Here is a 17711-nt window from a genome sequence, read left to right on the forward strand (position 1 = left end):
TCCAGAATCAATCACTCCCCCTCTCTCTCTCTCTCTCTTTCTGCCTTTTCCTATTTAATTTAGATCTGATGTGCACAATCCCATTTATTTACTTAGGCTGGGGTTGGAATGAGCCTTCCCTAACGCTGGAACGACTCAGAATTTCAAATCCGGGCTGGTAATGAGGCACATTTTTACCAGTGCAGGTAATTAATCACTGCAATGGCTTTGCCTTGGGACATGGCAGATGCTCTGTCATTTGGAGTCTTTAAAATCATGATTGAACACCTCAGCTCCGGCTCCGAGGGAAATGAAGTGCTGGATTCAGGAATCACCGGTCTGACAGCTGAGATGAAGATTTCAGCGGCAATCTTTAGACCGACAGGGTTCCCAAAATCTCCGTGGCTGTTCATTCCCACCTTTAGAGAGCTCTCCCACCCCTGACTCAGGTGTGTCAGGGTTTGGGCTGCACAGGGAATGAGGAATAAGACCTGGGAATTTACCTGGAATTTACCTGACAGCTTCAAATACGCAACCAAACTAAAATTCATATCCCTGCTGGAAAGGTTCCACCCCCAGCCAAGCCCCTTTGGCCAGGAAATCCATTCGTGGACCCACAGCCCAAAATCAGGAGGTACCCAGGCCATTCCCTGGTGGCCCCAGGGGCAGTTCTGGAATATTTTCTGCCTTCCTTCAGCAGGAAAAAACTCCATTTGAACCAAATTCTACAAAGCCAACCCGAGCCTTCGTTTTCACTCCCCACTGGCTGTGCATGCACGTGGCAAAAGGATCATCAAAACCTGGCCATCAGCCGTGCAAATGGAAATGTCCTGCACAAAAATCCAGCTCCTGGCCAGAATATCCAGTCCTGGTAAAGCCCGGAGCTGGAAGGGCTGGCAACCAAAGAGAGCAGCCAAAAAAAAAAAAGTCACTGAACAGATAAATTCTAATCTGCCAAAGGCAGCAAGTTCTGCTTTGCAGTAAAAGATGTTTATTTTTCATGAATAAAAGCAGGCAGCAAGGAATAGATTGCCCTGACCGTATTTCAAACAAACTAATTCAAAATTATTTGTAAATATACATCAAGTATCTTTATCCATCACTCAGAGTCATTTGGCAGAGAGGAGAATTTATACTGTCAGGAAGAAATAAATTCCCTACTTGCTTTTGGAGTGTGTGAACCAGTGGGTTCAAGCTGCAGAGATTTAAGGCTATAATCCTGAATTTTAGTTTGTATGGAGGGATAAATCAAGAGCACAAGCAAAGGATCCAAGTCCCCTTGGATCTGCCAGGTTATGAATTAAAGCCTAAAACATCCCTGGGGTGGCAGAAATGCTGTAAAAATATTGGGGGTAAAACCAGAGTTTCTCAACTTTTTCCTGGAGAGGATTTCTCCATGTTTCAGGAGCAGGGAGATCTTTCCTGCCCTATGGAATATCCAAACATCTCTCTCCCATCCTGGAGCTGCTCCTGGCTAGGTCGGACCCGCTCCGCTCCTTCCCTGGATTTACCCTCCCTCCAAACGATCCGCCCGAGCTCTGATGAGCTTTCTGGAATTAAAGAGCAGTGGGAGGGAGCTCCCCAAGGAGCAGCTCCTTCGCTGTCGGGCTGGATTTGTCCCGGATTCCAGGCTGGGATCGCCGCCTGGCCCCAAGGTGGCACTCGAGGAGCGCACAAGGCGCAGGTGCCAGCAGCATCCCCAGCCCGGGTGTTCCCGCACGGATCCGGGATCGTCCCCGCGGTGGGAACTCGGGGCAGTGCCGCTCCGGGAAAACCCGACAGCCACGAGAAGGGAGGTTTTCCCTAAATATTTATCCACGTCTGATCTCGTAGGATTTCAGCTTTTCTGCTTTTCATGTTTGTAACCCTGCAGTTCTTTAGTGCAGAACTCCAAACCCCACACACAGTGCGAGCTGCTGCTTCCCCATTTTGCCCACACACAGCAATTCCTCTCCAGGCCTGGCCATCAAGGACACCTCACTGCCTCAGGCCTGAGAGATGGAGACAAAAGTGAGCTGTGGGCAGCAAACTTGGGGTCAATGACTTCATTAGCTGAAGCTGTAATTGGGAGATGAACCCCAATGTGCAAATGGCCCAAAGTGATCAAAGTGTGCAAACCCGTGACCATTGTCCATTTTGGGTGCAGCCCCTGGGGGGCTTTGTCTGCCCTAAATGTACCTGAGGGCCCTTCAACAAACAGAACTGCTTTTTATTCTCTTCATTTTGCCTGGCCTCTGTTTTTAGGTAAGCCCAAAAAAGGCATCATCTCAGCTTTTCTTTCTCTTACCTTGTTGTCCTGCCTGAGACTGGGACAGAAGGAACTGGGGGACTGACTGCATGTGCCCAGGGAGCAACACCAGCTGCTGCAGGGTGTGGAGAGAGCTCATGTCCTACAGGGAAAAGCAAAAGGAACAATAAAACTCAAGGATTCATGCTCCTCACGCAGCATCTCCTCACAAACCCAGGCTGAATTTGTGTCATTTGGGGACTGGAAAGCAGCAGGTTCAAAAGTTTCAGGGGTGGGAGAAGATTCTGTGCATACAGAGACATCCATGTGGAGAACTGTCTGCTTGTCCCTGGGCCAGTTAACTCTTGATGACACTTTTGAGCTGCAGATCCAAAGGTTTTGGGTGTAGAAGAATTCTCACTGAATTTGGGGAATTTGGGGGCTGGAGAGCCACAGGTGCAAAAGTTTCAAGTCTAGAAGAAGAATTCAGTGCATACAGAGACATCCATGTGGAGAACTGTCTGCTTTTCCCTGGAAAAATTAACTCTTGATAAAGACATTTTTGAGGCAATCAAACTCTGGTTGTTAAGAACAGTGAAACCTCTCGGATTTCAGTTACTTCAGATAAAGAATTTCCAGCGTGAACTGCCTAAAATCACAGAGCAAATTGCAGCAGGCTGTCCCAGCTCATCAACACTGCTTCCCCCAGGACTGCTCTGAAGACTGGGGGAAATTGAAGAGTCCCTAAATTGTATAATGGATCTGAATACCCCATGAAAGAACGAGGGAAGGGATGGCTGAGCATCTCTGTGCCCGCCTGGCATCCAACTTCCACTAAAATTTAATAAGAATTAAGCACTGAACTCCACTTTTTTTTTTTACCTTAGGGGAAAAAAGAAAAAAAAATTCCCTCAAGGAATTAATTTCTTCCCCAGTGTTAATCAATCTGAGGCAACAAGAGGCTCAGATTAGGAGTTAATCTGGTCTAGAATCCTCTCTCCAACAATGGCATTAACCAGACACTCATGAATGAGGAAGAGCTGGGCAAACATTATCAAACACTTGCCCACGGTGCTGCCTCAGCCTCCAATTATTTCCAGTCCGAGGGATTTCCTGACCATGGGGTGGTTTCCCTGCTTAGCAAACCCTCGGAGGAAATCTCACCCCAGCACGTGTCCAGCCTACCCTCGAACCCACCAGGAAAAGCCGAGGAGGAAGGTAAGGATTCGCTTTTCCAGTTCAGTGTTCCTCACCCTCTCAGGTTCCTCTTGCCACTGGCCAAAGGAATTTGGGGAGGGGGTCAGGAGCAATGGGATTTTCCTGGGGTCCCAGGGGCAGCCAGGTCACTCACCCCTGCGATTTGGCTCCCTGGCATCATGGATGATCCCTGCACGAGGTGCCCCGACCGAGGGGGGATGGCAGATTGCAAGGAGTCGCTGAGGTCCTCGGTTTTAATCTGCAAAAGAGCAAAGGAATCGTAGAATTAGGGAAGAGCAGGAGCAGAGGGCGGCTGGGATTCCAGAGGCTTCTCTCAGGGAATTTTCAGCTGTTTCCATCGCTGAAAACCAGGGTCATTCCACACTGCTGCTCTCCGCTGTATCCCACGGATGGTTTTCCTGCTCTGCCAAGCGCAGGGCAGGCTGGCGCTTTGCTCAATTAAAACACTTCAGGACACAACCAATTTCAAGCAGCTTTTCAAAGTTTAAAGACTTTTGAGGAGTTTTAATGAAGACAAGAAGCAATTCCCCTTTCCAGATCACAACTCAAGCCCCGATAGAGGAGCTGGACATGGAAAATCTCTCATTTTTCCCTGCACAAAACAGAGAATGGTACAAGGGGATGGGAAGGGATAAGTCCTGGAGTAAAAGACCTCAAAAAAGCAGAGCACTCTCCCAGACTTGAAAATGCAGCTCTCTGGGCACCAAATGCATTTGTTCCGTTTCTATCAAAAAGCAACAAGAAATTGCAAGGAAAATCTCCTTCCTCAGTTACAAGCTGTGGAAAATAACTGGAAAACTTCACAGGTGCCCAGTGGACTTCCTGAGCTACTTTAATGTTCAAGCAAAGTTCTTGTCCACAAGAAAATAATGATTCTTAAATCCACATGCTTAGAAAAAAAATGCACCCAAAGACCAGAACTGAATCCTTGCTCCTGGTTTATTCCACAATCTCCGTGTTCATTTTTAACTTTGCTAATACATTTTAAAAAATTATTTTATGAAGAGATAACAGTAATAATAAAAATCTGTTCCAATTGTTGTAGTAGGTGAAATATTTTGGTAGTGGTGACAGGGACAGGAGGGAGGGGAGGATTTTGGAAGATTTTAGATTAATTCCTGAAAGGTGAGTGAGGAGTGTCCATGCACAGGGGACAGGTAAAAGATACAGAATTCTCCTCCAAGAGAAGATTGACCCCAAACCTTTTCTCAGCACGAGAACACCCTGAACGAAGGTTATTCCTCATCACAGCAAGAAGAGCCTCTAATTCCCAAAAACTGGAAAAACCAGGAGGACTCTACAAAGGACACGGCTTGAAACTCCTGAAGATTCCCCCTGGCTCCTAGGACTGAACATCCCCAGGTCCCACCAGATCCCTTCCAAACCCCACATCCCCCAAAGATGAGGAGGGTCTTTGCCCCACTGATGGGGCCTTGAGGCCCTGCAACCTCCTGCCAGCAGAGGGGGACAAGAAATCCAGCTCCACAAACGCCGTCCCAAGTGAATCTTTTGGGGTGGAAGGAACTTTTCTGCTCATTCGAGCAAAGCAAAGAAATACACGGAATAATTCCGCTCGGGAGAGACCTCTGCAGTCATCGAGTCCAAGCTTTGATGGATCTCCATGGGAGGAGAAAAGGGGGAAATGGGATCACGAGAGGCTGAACAGCTCCAGAACGGGGAGCTGCAACGTTCCCCTCAGCATTTTGGAAGGTGCTGCTCGGAGGGAAGGTGATTACAACACCCCCGTTCATTACAACTCGAGCTCTGGACACCGCCGAAACTCGTTTTGCAATAATCCCAGCTCCTTGCAACAAGAGGTAGACATGCTATGAATTCCAGCTCTTTCCTACCTTTCAGGTTGGCATGATCATCCCTCCTAGCCTGGCAGGGCAAAAAAAAAAAACCAAAAAAAATCAGGTGGAAAGATCTTCTCGATCGTTATCAACAGCGATAAGTCACTAAATGTCAGGCAAAAAGGCTCAGGAGGACACCCCGTTACCCCTGAGCCATCCAGTCACTCCAGGCACGTGGATTTACGGATGTTCTTTGCATTAAAAAGAATCCATAGGCGGAAAAAAAAAAAAAAAAAGGAAAAAAAAAATTTTAAAAAATTAAAAATTAACGCTCGTCTGCTTCATCCGAGGCTGAGCAGTCCCAAGGAATTAAAGTTTCTGGCGTCTCAGAGAGCCGGGCTCTGGATCCCTCCTGAGCCGTGATCCCGATGGGAGTGGGGTGTTGAAGAGGCACGAGCCATTTCCAAACTGAAATCAATTTTTCCAGCTGCCAAGTGGGACGAGCTGGCGGCGCTCCAGGGAGAAAGGGGTGTGTAGCCGCATCCCGGCATGGCTCGATGTGAGAACGGGAGGTGGGTTTGGCAAAGGACCGGCTCCCGATTTAAAAACAACAACATCTCCCACTGCTCCTTCCCCCGGCCCTGGAATTCTCCCTCCTGCGCAGTGGGCGGGAACCTGGGGTTTGTTCTTGACAAATCCTTCTCCCCCTCGCACCTATTTCCATTGGGTTTAGGCTCAAAGTTACCTCGCCCTCCTCTTCCTCTCCCCGACAGGCCTGCAGCTGGCTAATTGTTCCTGAGCAGGAGTTCGGGATCTATCCAAAAAAACTTTGGGGATGGTTTATGCAAATCCCGCTCCTTCGTTGGTTTTTTGTTTTTTTTTTCCGTGGCTAAACCGGCAATATTGCCAAGTGTACATTAAGGAAAAAAAAAAAAAAAAAACAACAGAACCCAAAAAAACCCCAAAAAACCACACACATTGTGGGCGAGGCCACTCAATATCATGAGACTCCCTTAAAATAATGTAAATTTCAAATTAATAAAATGAGGGGAGGAGTTGCCTCCTCCTTTCCCAGTGCATCTGCCTCGGATTTGCAGAAAATGCTTGCAAATATGAGAAGAGTTTTCCTTGAGGAACCAAAAAAAAAAAAAACCCAAAAAAATAAAAAAGGTTGAAATGATGAAATCCTCAGAGAATCACCTCGTGGGGATATTTGATGGGAGCTCTGCTGAAATACTGCAAGAGAGAAACAGCGAGTTGGGTAAAACCAGGAGCAGATCCCATTGGGATTGCTCAGGATCTTGGTTTTATAGGATGAGCGCTGATGGGGAAAGGGGAACGAGAAGCCACCGAGAGACTTTGCTCCCACTGAACTTTACTCGGAAAAAAAATAACAGTATTTAAGGAAAGCAACCCCGTCTGGCAAAGGCTCCATTGCCCACGGCAAGGGGTTGGAGTGGGATGATCCGACCCGGAGCATTCCTCGGAAAAACGAGCAGGGCAAAGAGCGAGATCCGCAAACCCCCACGGCTGAGGTGAGGCGTGGGGGCTCTTGGCTGTGAACCCCCGGCACCTTCCTCCCCTGGGGCCCTGCGGGGACGCTCGGGGCAGGGCTGGGAGCAGCTAACGGCAGCTGGAGGCCCGGGAGCTCCTCTGGGCCAGGGCAGGAATCACACTTGCAAATCTCAAGTGGATGTTTGGATGTTTTCACAGCCTCGAAACAGGGTCAGCCCCCGAGCAAGCCGGAGTGAAAAACACAGGAAGGGTGACTGGGTGGAAAAGAGAGAGTCCCTTCCGCTGTTGGCTCCAACAGCTGCGAGGATGGATGGTTTCTTACCTATCTCTGGCCTAAACACGACAACAAAAAGCAAAACAAACTAAGAAACACATTGAGGGTGATGGAAAATGATCAAAGCTCCGGAGCCCGCTTGCGTAACTGATTTGTGGAAGGTGTTTCATAAACATTTCATAAGAAGGAGAATTATGAAGAAAACATCTCCCAACCTGCCTGCAATTACTGCACAAACTCTTCCTTACCAGTAGGAAGAAGGGGAGAGGAAAAAAAAAAAAAAAGAAAAAAAGTACATCTGTTTTGTAACTGATCTGTGAACTTCTGGCAAACGCTCGGCTCGTGAAAACATCCTGCAGACATCTTGCAGAGCCGTGGAAAGCCGGGAAATCGGGAAGATTCTCCTGAGCAGCTCTGCTTGCTGCTGTTCCCTTCAGATCGACCAGCCTTGGGTTCCATGCACGGATGGCTGGATCCCACTGGCTGGGCTGCAGCCCTCCAGGGGTTAATCCCAGTTTAGGGATGATCTCAGTGCCTTGCCCATCCGTCAGACCCCGAAGCAGCCCCGGAATCCTCCCTGGGATGAGCCCCTGCAGCGCTCCTTCATCCTCCTCGTTCAGCCACCAATTCAGCGCCTCCAATCCTCTCCCCAAGCCCACGTCTGGATCTCTCCTCCCCAAGCCCAGGTCTGGATCTCTCCTCCCCAAGCCCTGCCAGCCCTCTCCAGCCCCAGTTATCAGGCAGGAACCACATTAGTGGGAGATGGAAGACAGCCCCGTTTGTTGTGAAGCTCCTGTTGAGCCAGTGACCTCTTTGAAACAGCATTTATCTGCCTCCACATCTGCCTTATCTCACAGTCAGAGCCGAGTTTAAGAGTTTGACTCACTCCCAGCCCTCCACGGCAGAGGGAAGAGGAGGATCAGGTGCACACAGAGGGTCTGGAGCACCTGGCCCTCGCTGAAAAGGAACAACACAGCTCTGAGTCACCCCAAAATGCTCTGAGTCACCCCAGGGTGCCCTGAAGCACAGCAGGGCTGCCTCAAGCTGCCCCAAAAGCCTTTGCCTGCAGCCCAGGGAGGAGGTTTTAAGCTGGAAACAGGCATTAAGCTGGATCCAAGGCTCCTGCAGCTCCCTGAGCCTTCCCACCTTCCGATGGCGTAAGTGCTCCGCCGTGAATTACCCGCACACGTGGGCCCCATAAAATAAAAAAACACACTAATAATAAATTATGGCAATAATAATAATAATGGGGTTGCAATTACTATTTCCACATGTACAATCCTGCATGTACAGCAGGGCTTAACAGACACCTGGAAAGAAGGCAGAACACCTCCATATGCCACGATATTCTCCCTGTAACATTTCTATCCCACTGAAGGCTGGGAATTTTTGGAAGCTGTCAGCGTGACAGAAAAAGAATTCAGAGCGGGATTAACTCCCAAAGAGGCTCTGTCCTAAAGCTCAGCCGTGGCAGCACGCTGGAAAATTCAAATGCAACCCCAAACCTCAGCACACCTGCATCACCCTTCACAAGGCCTTTGGGTTTATTAATTGAGGTCTGATCTGATAGGGTTCATCCTCAGCTTCGGCTTGGGATGTAAATGGCTGTGCTGGAGTCAAAGTAGGGGTGGGAAGTCAAAACTTTAGGAGCAACCAAGCTGCACGCTCGACGGGAGAAAACAAACAGAACCACACGCAGCTTTTGTGGGCTCTCTGATACAGCTTTTCCCTGGAACTTTTTGCTTCCAAACAAACAGGGAAAAGAGAGAGAAGTCCCCCCCACCTTGCTGTGCTGAATCTCAGATGATCACCTGTGGCACAGGAGCCGGGCAAGGGAGAGGAGCAGCAAAGGCAGAGGTGGGAAGAGCACCTGTCCCGGCTGGCCACGCTCCGGGCGACACCTGCTCAGGTGGGAGTGTCCTGGCCGGGCACGGAGCCTGCCCGGAGCTGCTCTGCGCTCAGGGGCCACAGAACTGCTGAAAAAAACATTGCAAAAGCAACTTCCAGCGCCTTCCCTTTTATCAGGGATATTCAGGCACGTGGCCCCTTTCCTGCCAAGGCTTGTGGGCATCCCAAACTGGGGGCAGGTCAACAACAGGCAGGGGAGATGCTCTTGGTCAGAGCGGCCTGGAGCTCCACTCAAAGCATGGGAAGTGATTTCCCCACCATCAATTTCTGTGATTTCTCCCCTTCCTCACCCCCTGCCCCGGCCCGGCCGTGGGTTGCAGCACTGCTCCCTGCACCTCTCTCTCTCCATTTCACTTGCCCAACTCCCAAACCTCTCCAGAACTCCACCTCTGCCTACACCTCCGTGCTTATCTGCTCTGCTCCCACCCTGGGCTGCATCCCTGCCCCTTTCCTTATCACCCTGATTTCACACACACCACTCCATGGCTTCTCCCCTGCCCTCCTGCAAGCTCACACAGGTCCCCTGGAGCCCGAGCACGTTCCTGCTCCACTCCAGAGTTGCCTTATTGGGATTTTCTGGGCTGAGAATCTGCCCTGCATGAAAAATGTACTTTTTTTTTTTTTTTTTCCCTTCCCATGCATCCCTTGCCTATGGGGAGGAACCTCTGTTTGTTCAGGACTCCCTGTGCCTGCTGGCAGTGACAAATGCAAACACCTGGCACGGTGTGGCTGACCCTGGATCAGCCACCCACAGGGACAATGTCCCCACAGCCCAGGTAGCCCTCGGTAGGGACGCACTTGCCGCCACATCCCTCTTTTAGGAGGAATTAACTCGGAATCAGGCCGGGGCTGGCTCCATCCCAGCTCCACGGGCCTCTCCCGTTGGTCCCTGGCACTTTTGACACCGGCTGCCACGCCCCAGGGGACCGGGACAGGAGAAGAGCCGCTGGAGGGATTGCACTGAACACAGCGAGCAGCGTCACGAAAAGGGAAAGGGAGAGCGAGGAAGGTGGGAGAGCATCACTCAGGGATTCATTTGGGGGTGAGGGAGCTCAGAGCCAGCTCTGCTCCCCCAAACCATGTGAATTCCATGGGTCGGGAAGCAGGCAGGAGGATTCCCTGCTGGATAAACTCACGGGGGGCAGCTCTGGGGAGGGAGAAAGTGGCCTCTGATGGCCAAAATTAGAGACCTTGCTTGAAACCCATCGCCTTCCCCTCCGTGTGCTGGGACTCGCCCCCGTGCAGGACGGGTGCAGGGCCCCACCCTGGCTGGGTGGTGCAGGTTTGGGGTGAATTCTTGGAGCTCAGCAGATGAAAGGCCTTCAAGGACTCGGAGTGCTCTCCTCATTAGCGGTGACTCCCTGAGAGTCACATCCAGGCACGGCAGTTCGTGCCACTCAGCCCTCGAAAAGGTGCTGGGCCACCTGGATTGTGGCTGGCCGGTGACAGCCGTGCCTCGGGCTGAGTTTCTGCTGTGGAAAACAGGTTTTGTGACCCTTCAGACAGAGCTGTGAAACCAGGGCTTGTCCCTCGGGAGAACAGAAAGCGTTTCCTGAAGGATGAGCAGGGAATTTGCACAAAGATCTCCTGTCTCTCCCTCTCAGACAGATGTGAAACAGCTGCACGAGCTGTTTTGCCAAGGAAACAGGTGTAGGAATCGCGTTATAAAGGAAGTTTGCCCTTTAAAAGCCAGAGAGCAGGAGTTTGGGAATGGACTGCATTAAGGAACAGATAAAAACCAGCCAACTCTGGGTTGTTGTCAAGAAATTAATTCAGTGGTTTCAGTCCACCTCTTGAGAAAAGCAATTAAAAAGGCCAAATCCCCGCTCCTAATTGCATCCCCCCTTTCCCTCACAAGTTCCCCTGGCCTGTTTTGGAGTTCATTCCCAGCAAGCTCACCCGAGGTGCCAGAACAAACCCAGCCTGAAGAAGGGGTTCCTCCTCTGCATATCTGTCCTAAGCAAAGCAGGGCCAGATTTAGGCACAGAGGACTTTCCCTGGAGCCAGGGCTTTCTCTGATGCTTTCCCAAAGGGCTGCATTTCAATGAGGAACCTGCACACAAACAAATTTATGCAATCAGCCTGTCCCTAGGACAGAGCAGGGAGACTTCAAAAGGGAAAGGCCAGGGCAGAGCTGAGCTTAGATCCAGTGTCAGGCCAGCCCTGATTTCCAGCCAGGAGAGGCTCAAGAGATGAAAAGCAGATGCAAGATTTAGGCTGATCCCCTGGGGCAGCGGGGAGAAGAGAGAGTGAAATCTGAATTGATCCCCAGAGGGGAGAAGGAAGCAGGATGTGAACCTCCCCTCCAGAGGAGGGCAAAACAGGACTGGGATGGAAATCTGGAGGGCAGACTGAAACCTGAGCTACCCACAGGGGGAAAAGCCAAGCAGGAACAGCAATGACATCCAGGGAGCACATGAGATCAGGGGGAGGTGGGAACACGGGGAGGAACGAAAAAACTCTGAGAGAGATCCCCGGGGGGGAGGGAAGCCCTGGTGGAGCGAAATTAAATGTGCAGGGAGTTTTGCATCCCAGATATTAATAACAAACTACCCGGCGAGTTGGGCCCTTCTCTGCGCCTTCAAAAGGACGGAGGGGAGGAAGAACTCGTCTGTGGTTGAGCACAAGACGATGAATCAGAGGATGGGAGTCCATGACCCAGCTCTGGCAGGGAGCAGGCCCCTGGATTTCAATACAGCCCGATGTCCATGGGCAGCTGTCCCACGGAGCATCCCCTGATCCCAGGTGCAATCACAGAGCTCAGCATCTTTGGGAAGGGCCAGGGAGTCAGGCTGTGTCTGCAGGACACCTCCCCACCTTCCAGAGGCACCCAGGGATGCTGAACCCAGTAGCAAAGAGCCCTCAGACGTGTGGGTGGAAGGTACCAAACGAGGTCAGGGTGTTCATTAATGGCACTGAAAAGGAGCCACCAGGGGTTTCACATCTCAGGTGCAGTTTGCTCGCTTTGAATTTCTCACATCTTGTGCCTACAGGACATCAGCTGAGATAATTCACCCCAGTACCTCAAAGCAACTGCTGGAAATCACACACAGAGCTCCAAAATCAAAGTTTCTTTGGGCAAGGAGTGTCAGATACGAACAGAGCAGGGAGAGGAGTTAGACAAGGAGGTCCTGAGGGAAGGGAACCCCTTCAGCCCGTCCTGGCAGAGAGCAGGGCGGTAACACACAGGATGCTTGACCTGGTTTCAGAAAGGAGGGATTGTTCAGCAGGCCCAGCTGCTCTCTAGGAAGCCTGTTGGAAATCTGTATCCTCACTGCGTCCCCTGATGGGTGTAAAGCAAAGACAGCAAAGAGCAGGAATAAAGAACCAGCAGCAAAACTGAGGCTGGGCCCTGCTCAGGCACCTCAGTGCCTGCCTGTCTTAAACCTTGCCAAATCTCCCAGCCAGATCACCTTCAGATTGATGTGATTGATGATAATGACAGGTTTGATAAACAAATGACAGCCCGTCCTGCAAGGGTCAGCCTTTTGCTGGAATGAAGAGTGCCTGGCACATTTGGATAGGGAGCAGGGGCAGATCCTGCCCGGCTCTGCTCACACAAAAAAAAACCTGTCAGCTTTGTTTCAGGAGGGAGATTTTCCCTCCCAGCTCTGGAGAGCAGGGAGGGCTTGGAGGGGAGGAGAGCTGATCCTGCATTCCTCCCTGGACCAACAAGGCCCTGCCATCACTTCCCCGCTGGAAAAGCACTCCTGGCTTCAGCAGCTGTGCATCCTCCTCCTCCAGCTGTGGATGCACATCGCTCTGAGCTGGCCTCAGCCCTCACACCGCTCACACAAGCCCTGGCACCTCCCAAAACCATCAGCCCTCCATCCATCCGTGTGTGTATTCCAGCAGGCAGCATTATCCCAGGGCTCAGCTCCAGACACCTGGCTCTCCAAGAGCAGCTACAAAAACAAACAATCCAGTATTTCCTAAAGGCTGAGCGGGGAATTAAACCCAGGCAGAGCTGGGGAGACCGCAGCACCTGGGCAGGAGCAGCAGGGAAAAGCTCCCGTTCCAGCACTCCCAGCTTTGCCCTGCTCCCGTTTGAGGCAAGCTGGGCTTGGATTTTGCCAGGAGAAGGCAGAGACGCTCAGCTCCGTCCCTGCCACGCTCTGGCCAGCATCCCAACCCATCAGGAGGCAGATGTCCCCGCTCAGGCTGCCAGCAGCGAAGGTGAAAGTTTATTGCTGCGCCTTTGCCTTTCCCTCGCCATAAACAGGAAACAAGCGGCATTAGACTGGCTAAATGAGAAAAGCCAAACCAGATAGGCAAGGCTGAAGATGCTGCTTTTTCCATCCACACCCTTTTCCCTCTCATTCACATACAAATTACTGTTGCATCCAGGTGGGAGGGGAGTTTGAGGAGGGGAGGGGAAGGCGGGGGGGGGAGAGAAGAAACCTTTGCCAAATAGGCTGAGGGATCAGAGGGAGCTTTCTCATAAAGCACAGGGCTGACCCACAAACTGCTCGAAAACCTCAAACTCCGCAAGAGCTTCCCTCCCTCCCCGTTTGCAGGGTGAGAGCAGCCCCAGCAGGGAACTGGGAGGCAGGGAAGGGGTCTAACCAGGTCACTCCACCCTTCCCATCCCGCCTGGAGCACAGCACGGGAGGCAGGGAGGGAAGCAGACCTGAAATGTAGGCCATCTACAAAGGCTGGGGGAGAGGCTTAAACGATGTGAGATTTATGATCTTCAAAGTGATTAGAGCCCAGCGCTCCAAATAAAGGCAAAGAGAGCTCCTGCAGTCGGTTTGGAGTTGGGTTTCAAACCATCCTGCCCTGGCTTCGGTTTGAAAACTTGAATTGCAAGTTAACGAAAAAGGGGGGAAAAAAAAAGGCACCCAAAAACCAACCTCAAACCCCAAACCAAATTAAAAAAACCCACCAACCTCCACCCCTAATGAAAGAGAACAGCACCTGATTTTACATGAGAACACTTTGATATTTCCAGCTCTCCTCTCTTCCTTTTTTCTCGTCATTTGAAATCTATTTGCTGAATTGAGCATGAATTCACCAACGGCTGAGGTCAACCCTAAATGTGAGCGTGGAGCCCGTGCGCGTTCGGGCTCCTGCTCATTTAAGCGAAGCATTTAAAATAATAATTATTATTATTTTAAATAACAATACTTTCAAATAGTAATTATTATTTTAAATAATAGTGATTTAAAAATCACTCTGCCCATGGCCTTGGGAGGGCCAAGAGAGGGAGACAAAGAGCTGCTTGCACAGGTCTGTGTCCACTCAGGGACTGTTACATCCCCATCCCTGGCGTCACTGCAAACCCCTTTGGTGGGCTCTGGAGGATCAGAGCAGATCAGAAATAAAATAAAACAATAAAAACGAGCTCGTCCAGAGCATTTTGCTTTTTAAATCTTGCTAAATCCCCCAGCTAAGTTGGCTGTTCAGTCACAGAGTCAAGCCAGGATAAATGGATTGGATTTCCTGGCACGGTTTTGGTGGAAGGAGGAAAAGAAAAGTAGAAATGCTGCTAAAAAAAAAACAAAACAAAAAAACACCATAATTTCTTTTTAGGAGGAGGATGTTTCCACTGGCTGCCCCCACAACTTCCCCTGGGAAGCATCACTGGGAGGGATACAGAGGATGGTGGGTCAGCTCAGCAGGGACTGTAAACCAACATTGCTCCACCGCCTCTCCTGGATTAACCCAGCCCAGCTTCCAGCTCCAGAACCTCTGTGGTGTTGCCATAGGAGAACTGAACCATCTCCTGCCCATTTCTACCTGCGAGGAGTTTCCTTTCATCCCCCCGGTGAGCACATCGGATTCCTCTGTGGAGAGGAGCCCGCGCTCTGGGCTGGAGACACAGGGCTTTTTGTTCGCAGCTGGGGATTCCAGAATCCTGGAAGATGGCTGAGCGTGTTAGGACACCTTTGATAGGAAAGGGAGACCCACCCAAAGCTGGAGCAGCCAAAGCAAACAAAGCAGCAGCAGCCTGGCTGACATTTGTCACAGAGAGAGCCACCAAGGGAAGCCTGAGGGACAAAACACCCCATGGAGAAGGGGCAGCTGCCCAGTGCTGCTCTCGGAGAGCCTTTGGAAGGGTTGGAGCCCTTGGATTTGGGCAGTGCCCCTTGGAAGTGGACAGGCTGCTGTGCCTCAGGTCTATCCATGGAGTTGCAGCCTCTTCTGCATTCCTGCCTGCATCGCCCACCCATCCTGGGGTCCTGCAGCAGGGATCTGTGTCTCCAGACTCCTCCTTCCCTTCCCAGGGCTCAGTCCAGCTCTGAGCTCAGAGAACGTTTTCCTAAAATCTCAGAATGCTTTGGGCTGGAAGGAACCTTAAAGCTCAGCCCATTCCACCTTCCAGGGACACCTTCAGGTGTCCCAGGCTGCTCCAACCTGGCCTTGGGCACTTCCAGGGATCCAGGGGCAGCCACAGCTGCTCTGGGCACCCTGTGCCTCCCCACCCTGCCAGCAGAGCTCCAGTGTCTGCACAGATCCAAGGGCTCCAGAGGGCTGTCACCTCCTGACGTGACACTCGGGGATTTTTAGAGCCACACAGGAAGATGTGCAGGCGCTCATTGAGGCAGGGAATGCTTCAGCTGGACAAAGCAGGGGGAGGAGAGCACACACAGCAGGGGCCTGGCCCCTCAGCTGCTCTTTTGGGGTTTGCTTGCCCCATATTTATCCCTGCTGCCTTGCAGACAGGAATTTGACCTGTGCACTCCAAGACCTCAAACCACGTCATTTCTAGCGCTGGCTGACGCTCCTGAGTCAGCCCCGTGCCTTTGTCCCTGCACACCACGGCGCTGCCAGTGCCACCGGCACGGCACCGGGGCTCTGGGGAGGGAGCTGTACCCTTGCCACCAGAACTGAGGTGCTTTCTCTTTCTAAATGACGATACAAATAAAATTTTACAAGCCAGAAAACCCCTCAAGCAAACGGTCCTTTAAAGGAACTCTGCAATTAGCTGAACTTCTATGAATTGGGGAGAGGGAAAGCAGAGGTGCAATCTGTCGTTGTGTCCCACGAGGGGAACTGGGGAGAAGTTCTGTGGTCTGTTTAATGGCAGCTTCCCACCTCACAGTTTTTATCTCTTCGCAGGAGCTGCAGCACGATGAGCAAATAAAAAAACAAAACCCCCGTTCCAGAAAGGAGGAGAATACCTGGGAAGCCAGGGAGCATCTTACCTGCCTGTTAAAATCCAGCCCATTCTGTTCATTCCCTACAACGAAACAAAGAGAAAAAAAACATCTCAGTATTAACGGCAGCGCTGGTGGGAGATTTCCAGGACTCGGAACGCACATGACCAAAAAACTGGCCCTGGGAGAGCAAGGAGAGGAGGAGGAAGGAGCAGAAATGGAAGGATGAAGGCTTCCTGCCGCGTTTAGGCAGTGCCAGCCTTTGCTGAGGGATAATAAAAGTGTTCCTGCCTGGGAGATATCTGGCCAAGGGTGGGGGAGATCTCGCGGAGCGCGAGGGAGATTCCAGCAGGGGTGAGCTGGAGGACATCACAAATCTCCCGGGAAATCCAGGGCTAGCTGTGGGAAAGGCCAGCAGACAGGTGGCCAGGGCTGCTCCCCCGGGACCTTCAGGAACCCGCGTGGCACCGGGTAATTACGGGATATCTGGAGGAACACAGGGTGCCGTGGGGTTGTGCTCAAGAGGCGTCTCCTTGATTCCAGAAGAGATTGGCAGGCACAGGGGGAAAAAATCAGACAGGTTTCAGCCTGAAGGTACCGCACAGGCCCTCACTCATTCCCCTTTGATGATAAACATCCCCCCCCCCCACCATCACACCTGCCAAATTCATCAAGAACATCACAGAGCCAAGGCTGTGCTCTCCACAGATCTGAATGCTCTGAGGGATTCCACGAAGCTCCCGAGCTGCAGAGGCAACCCCAAGACACCCCTTCCCTTTGCAACACATTCCCCAAGCCATTCCGGCCCAGTTTGTGATCAGGAGCCTGGAATGGTTCACATCCCACCGGCACGAGCCCCCAGGCCTCCTGCTCCTGCTGTTTTTTCCAGGATAACATTCCCCAATGAAGCAGAGCCCGTGCCCTGTGATCTGATCAAGCTCCAACACATCGCGTCTTCCAGCAGTTCAGGGCTCCTGCAAAGAGCTGGGAGAGGCTGTGCAGGCAGCAGGGCAAATCCAGCTCTCCCATGGACTTCCCTCCGCTGAAGGAGCCTTTATCCTATCCCAGCACAGATTTTTCCATGCACAGAGCATTCCCAGGTGAACCAGTGTGGATCCTGAAGGGGAGCGTGCTTGGTACAATTATCCACGGATGGCAAAACGTTGGAGACTCGGGGATAGCAGAGCTTTGTGGCTGCTCTCTGCTGTCTAGAAACAGCCCTGGAGATTTAATCTGTGACATTTAAAAAGCACTGACTGTGGAAACGGAGCTGTGGGACTGTGCTGTCGAGCAAGGCCACGGCAGAACGAGCTGTTGCTTCCTCAGTTTGACATCTCCTCACCCTCTGCACCTCATCCAGCCCTGAGCTTTCCCCCCAGTTTGAGATCTCTTCCATCTCCTCACCCTCTGCAGCCCAAGCAGCTCTGAGCCCTGTCCCCCAGCCTGGCTCCATTTTCGCCCTGCTCTTCCTGCCTTCCTCCCAGCTGCTGTCTCCCAGCTTTTCCCCTCCCCAATCTCAGCCCTTTATCTCTTTCCCCCGGTGCAATTCCCTCGCTCCAACCCCCTCTGCTCCCTGTCCAGCTCTCTCCAGCTGCTCCTTCCCCAGGAATGGGCTTCATTCATTGCGTTCCAGCTCCGTTCCAGCCCCGAAAGCCAAGGAGGGCACATGCAGCGATGGGAATGCTGATAGCGTTAAT

The 17711-nt window shown here is 51.6% G+C and overlaps 1 protein-coding gene across 1 annotated transcript in view; it reads right to left on the reverse strand.

The window, feature by feature from the left end:
- The window catches only part of POU2F3 (POU class 2 homeobox 3), a 39529-nt gene that overhangs the window by 10246 nt on the left and 11572 nt on the right, over nucleotides 1-17711 (reverse strand). Inside the window, exons 5-7 of the mRNA XM_040085054.2 lie at nucleotides 16063-16097; nucleotides 3558-3662; nucleotides 2267-2369 (exon numbers count right to left, since the gene is read on the reverse strand). Of these exons, the coding sequence (XP_039940988.1) occupies nucleotides 2267-2369; nucleotides 3558-3662; nucleotides 16063-16097 (243 nt within the window). The remainder of the gene's footprint in view (nucleotides 1-2266; nucleotides 2370-3557; nucleotides 3663-16062; nucleotides 16098-17711) is intronic.

This window comes from Hirundo rustica, chromosome 23 (genome assembly GCF_015227805.2).
Source record: "Hirundo rustica isolate bHirRus1 chromosome 23, bHirRus1.pri.v3, whole genome shotgun sequence".
Lineage (NCBI taxonomy): Eukaryota > Metazoa > Chordata > Aves > Passeriformes > Hirundinidae > Hirundo > Hirundo rustica.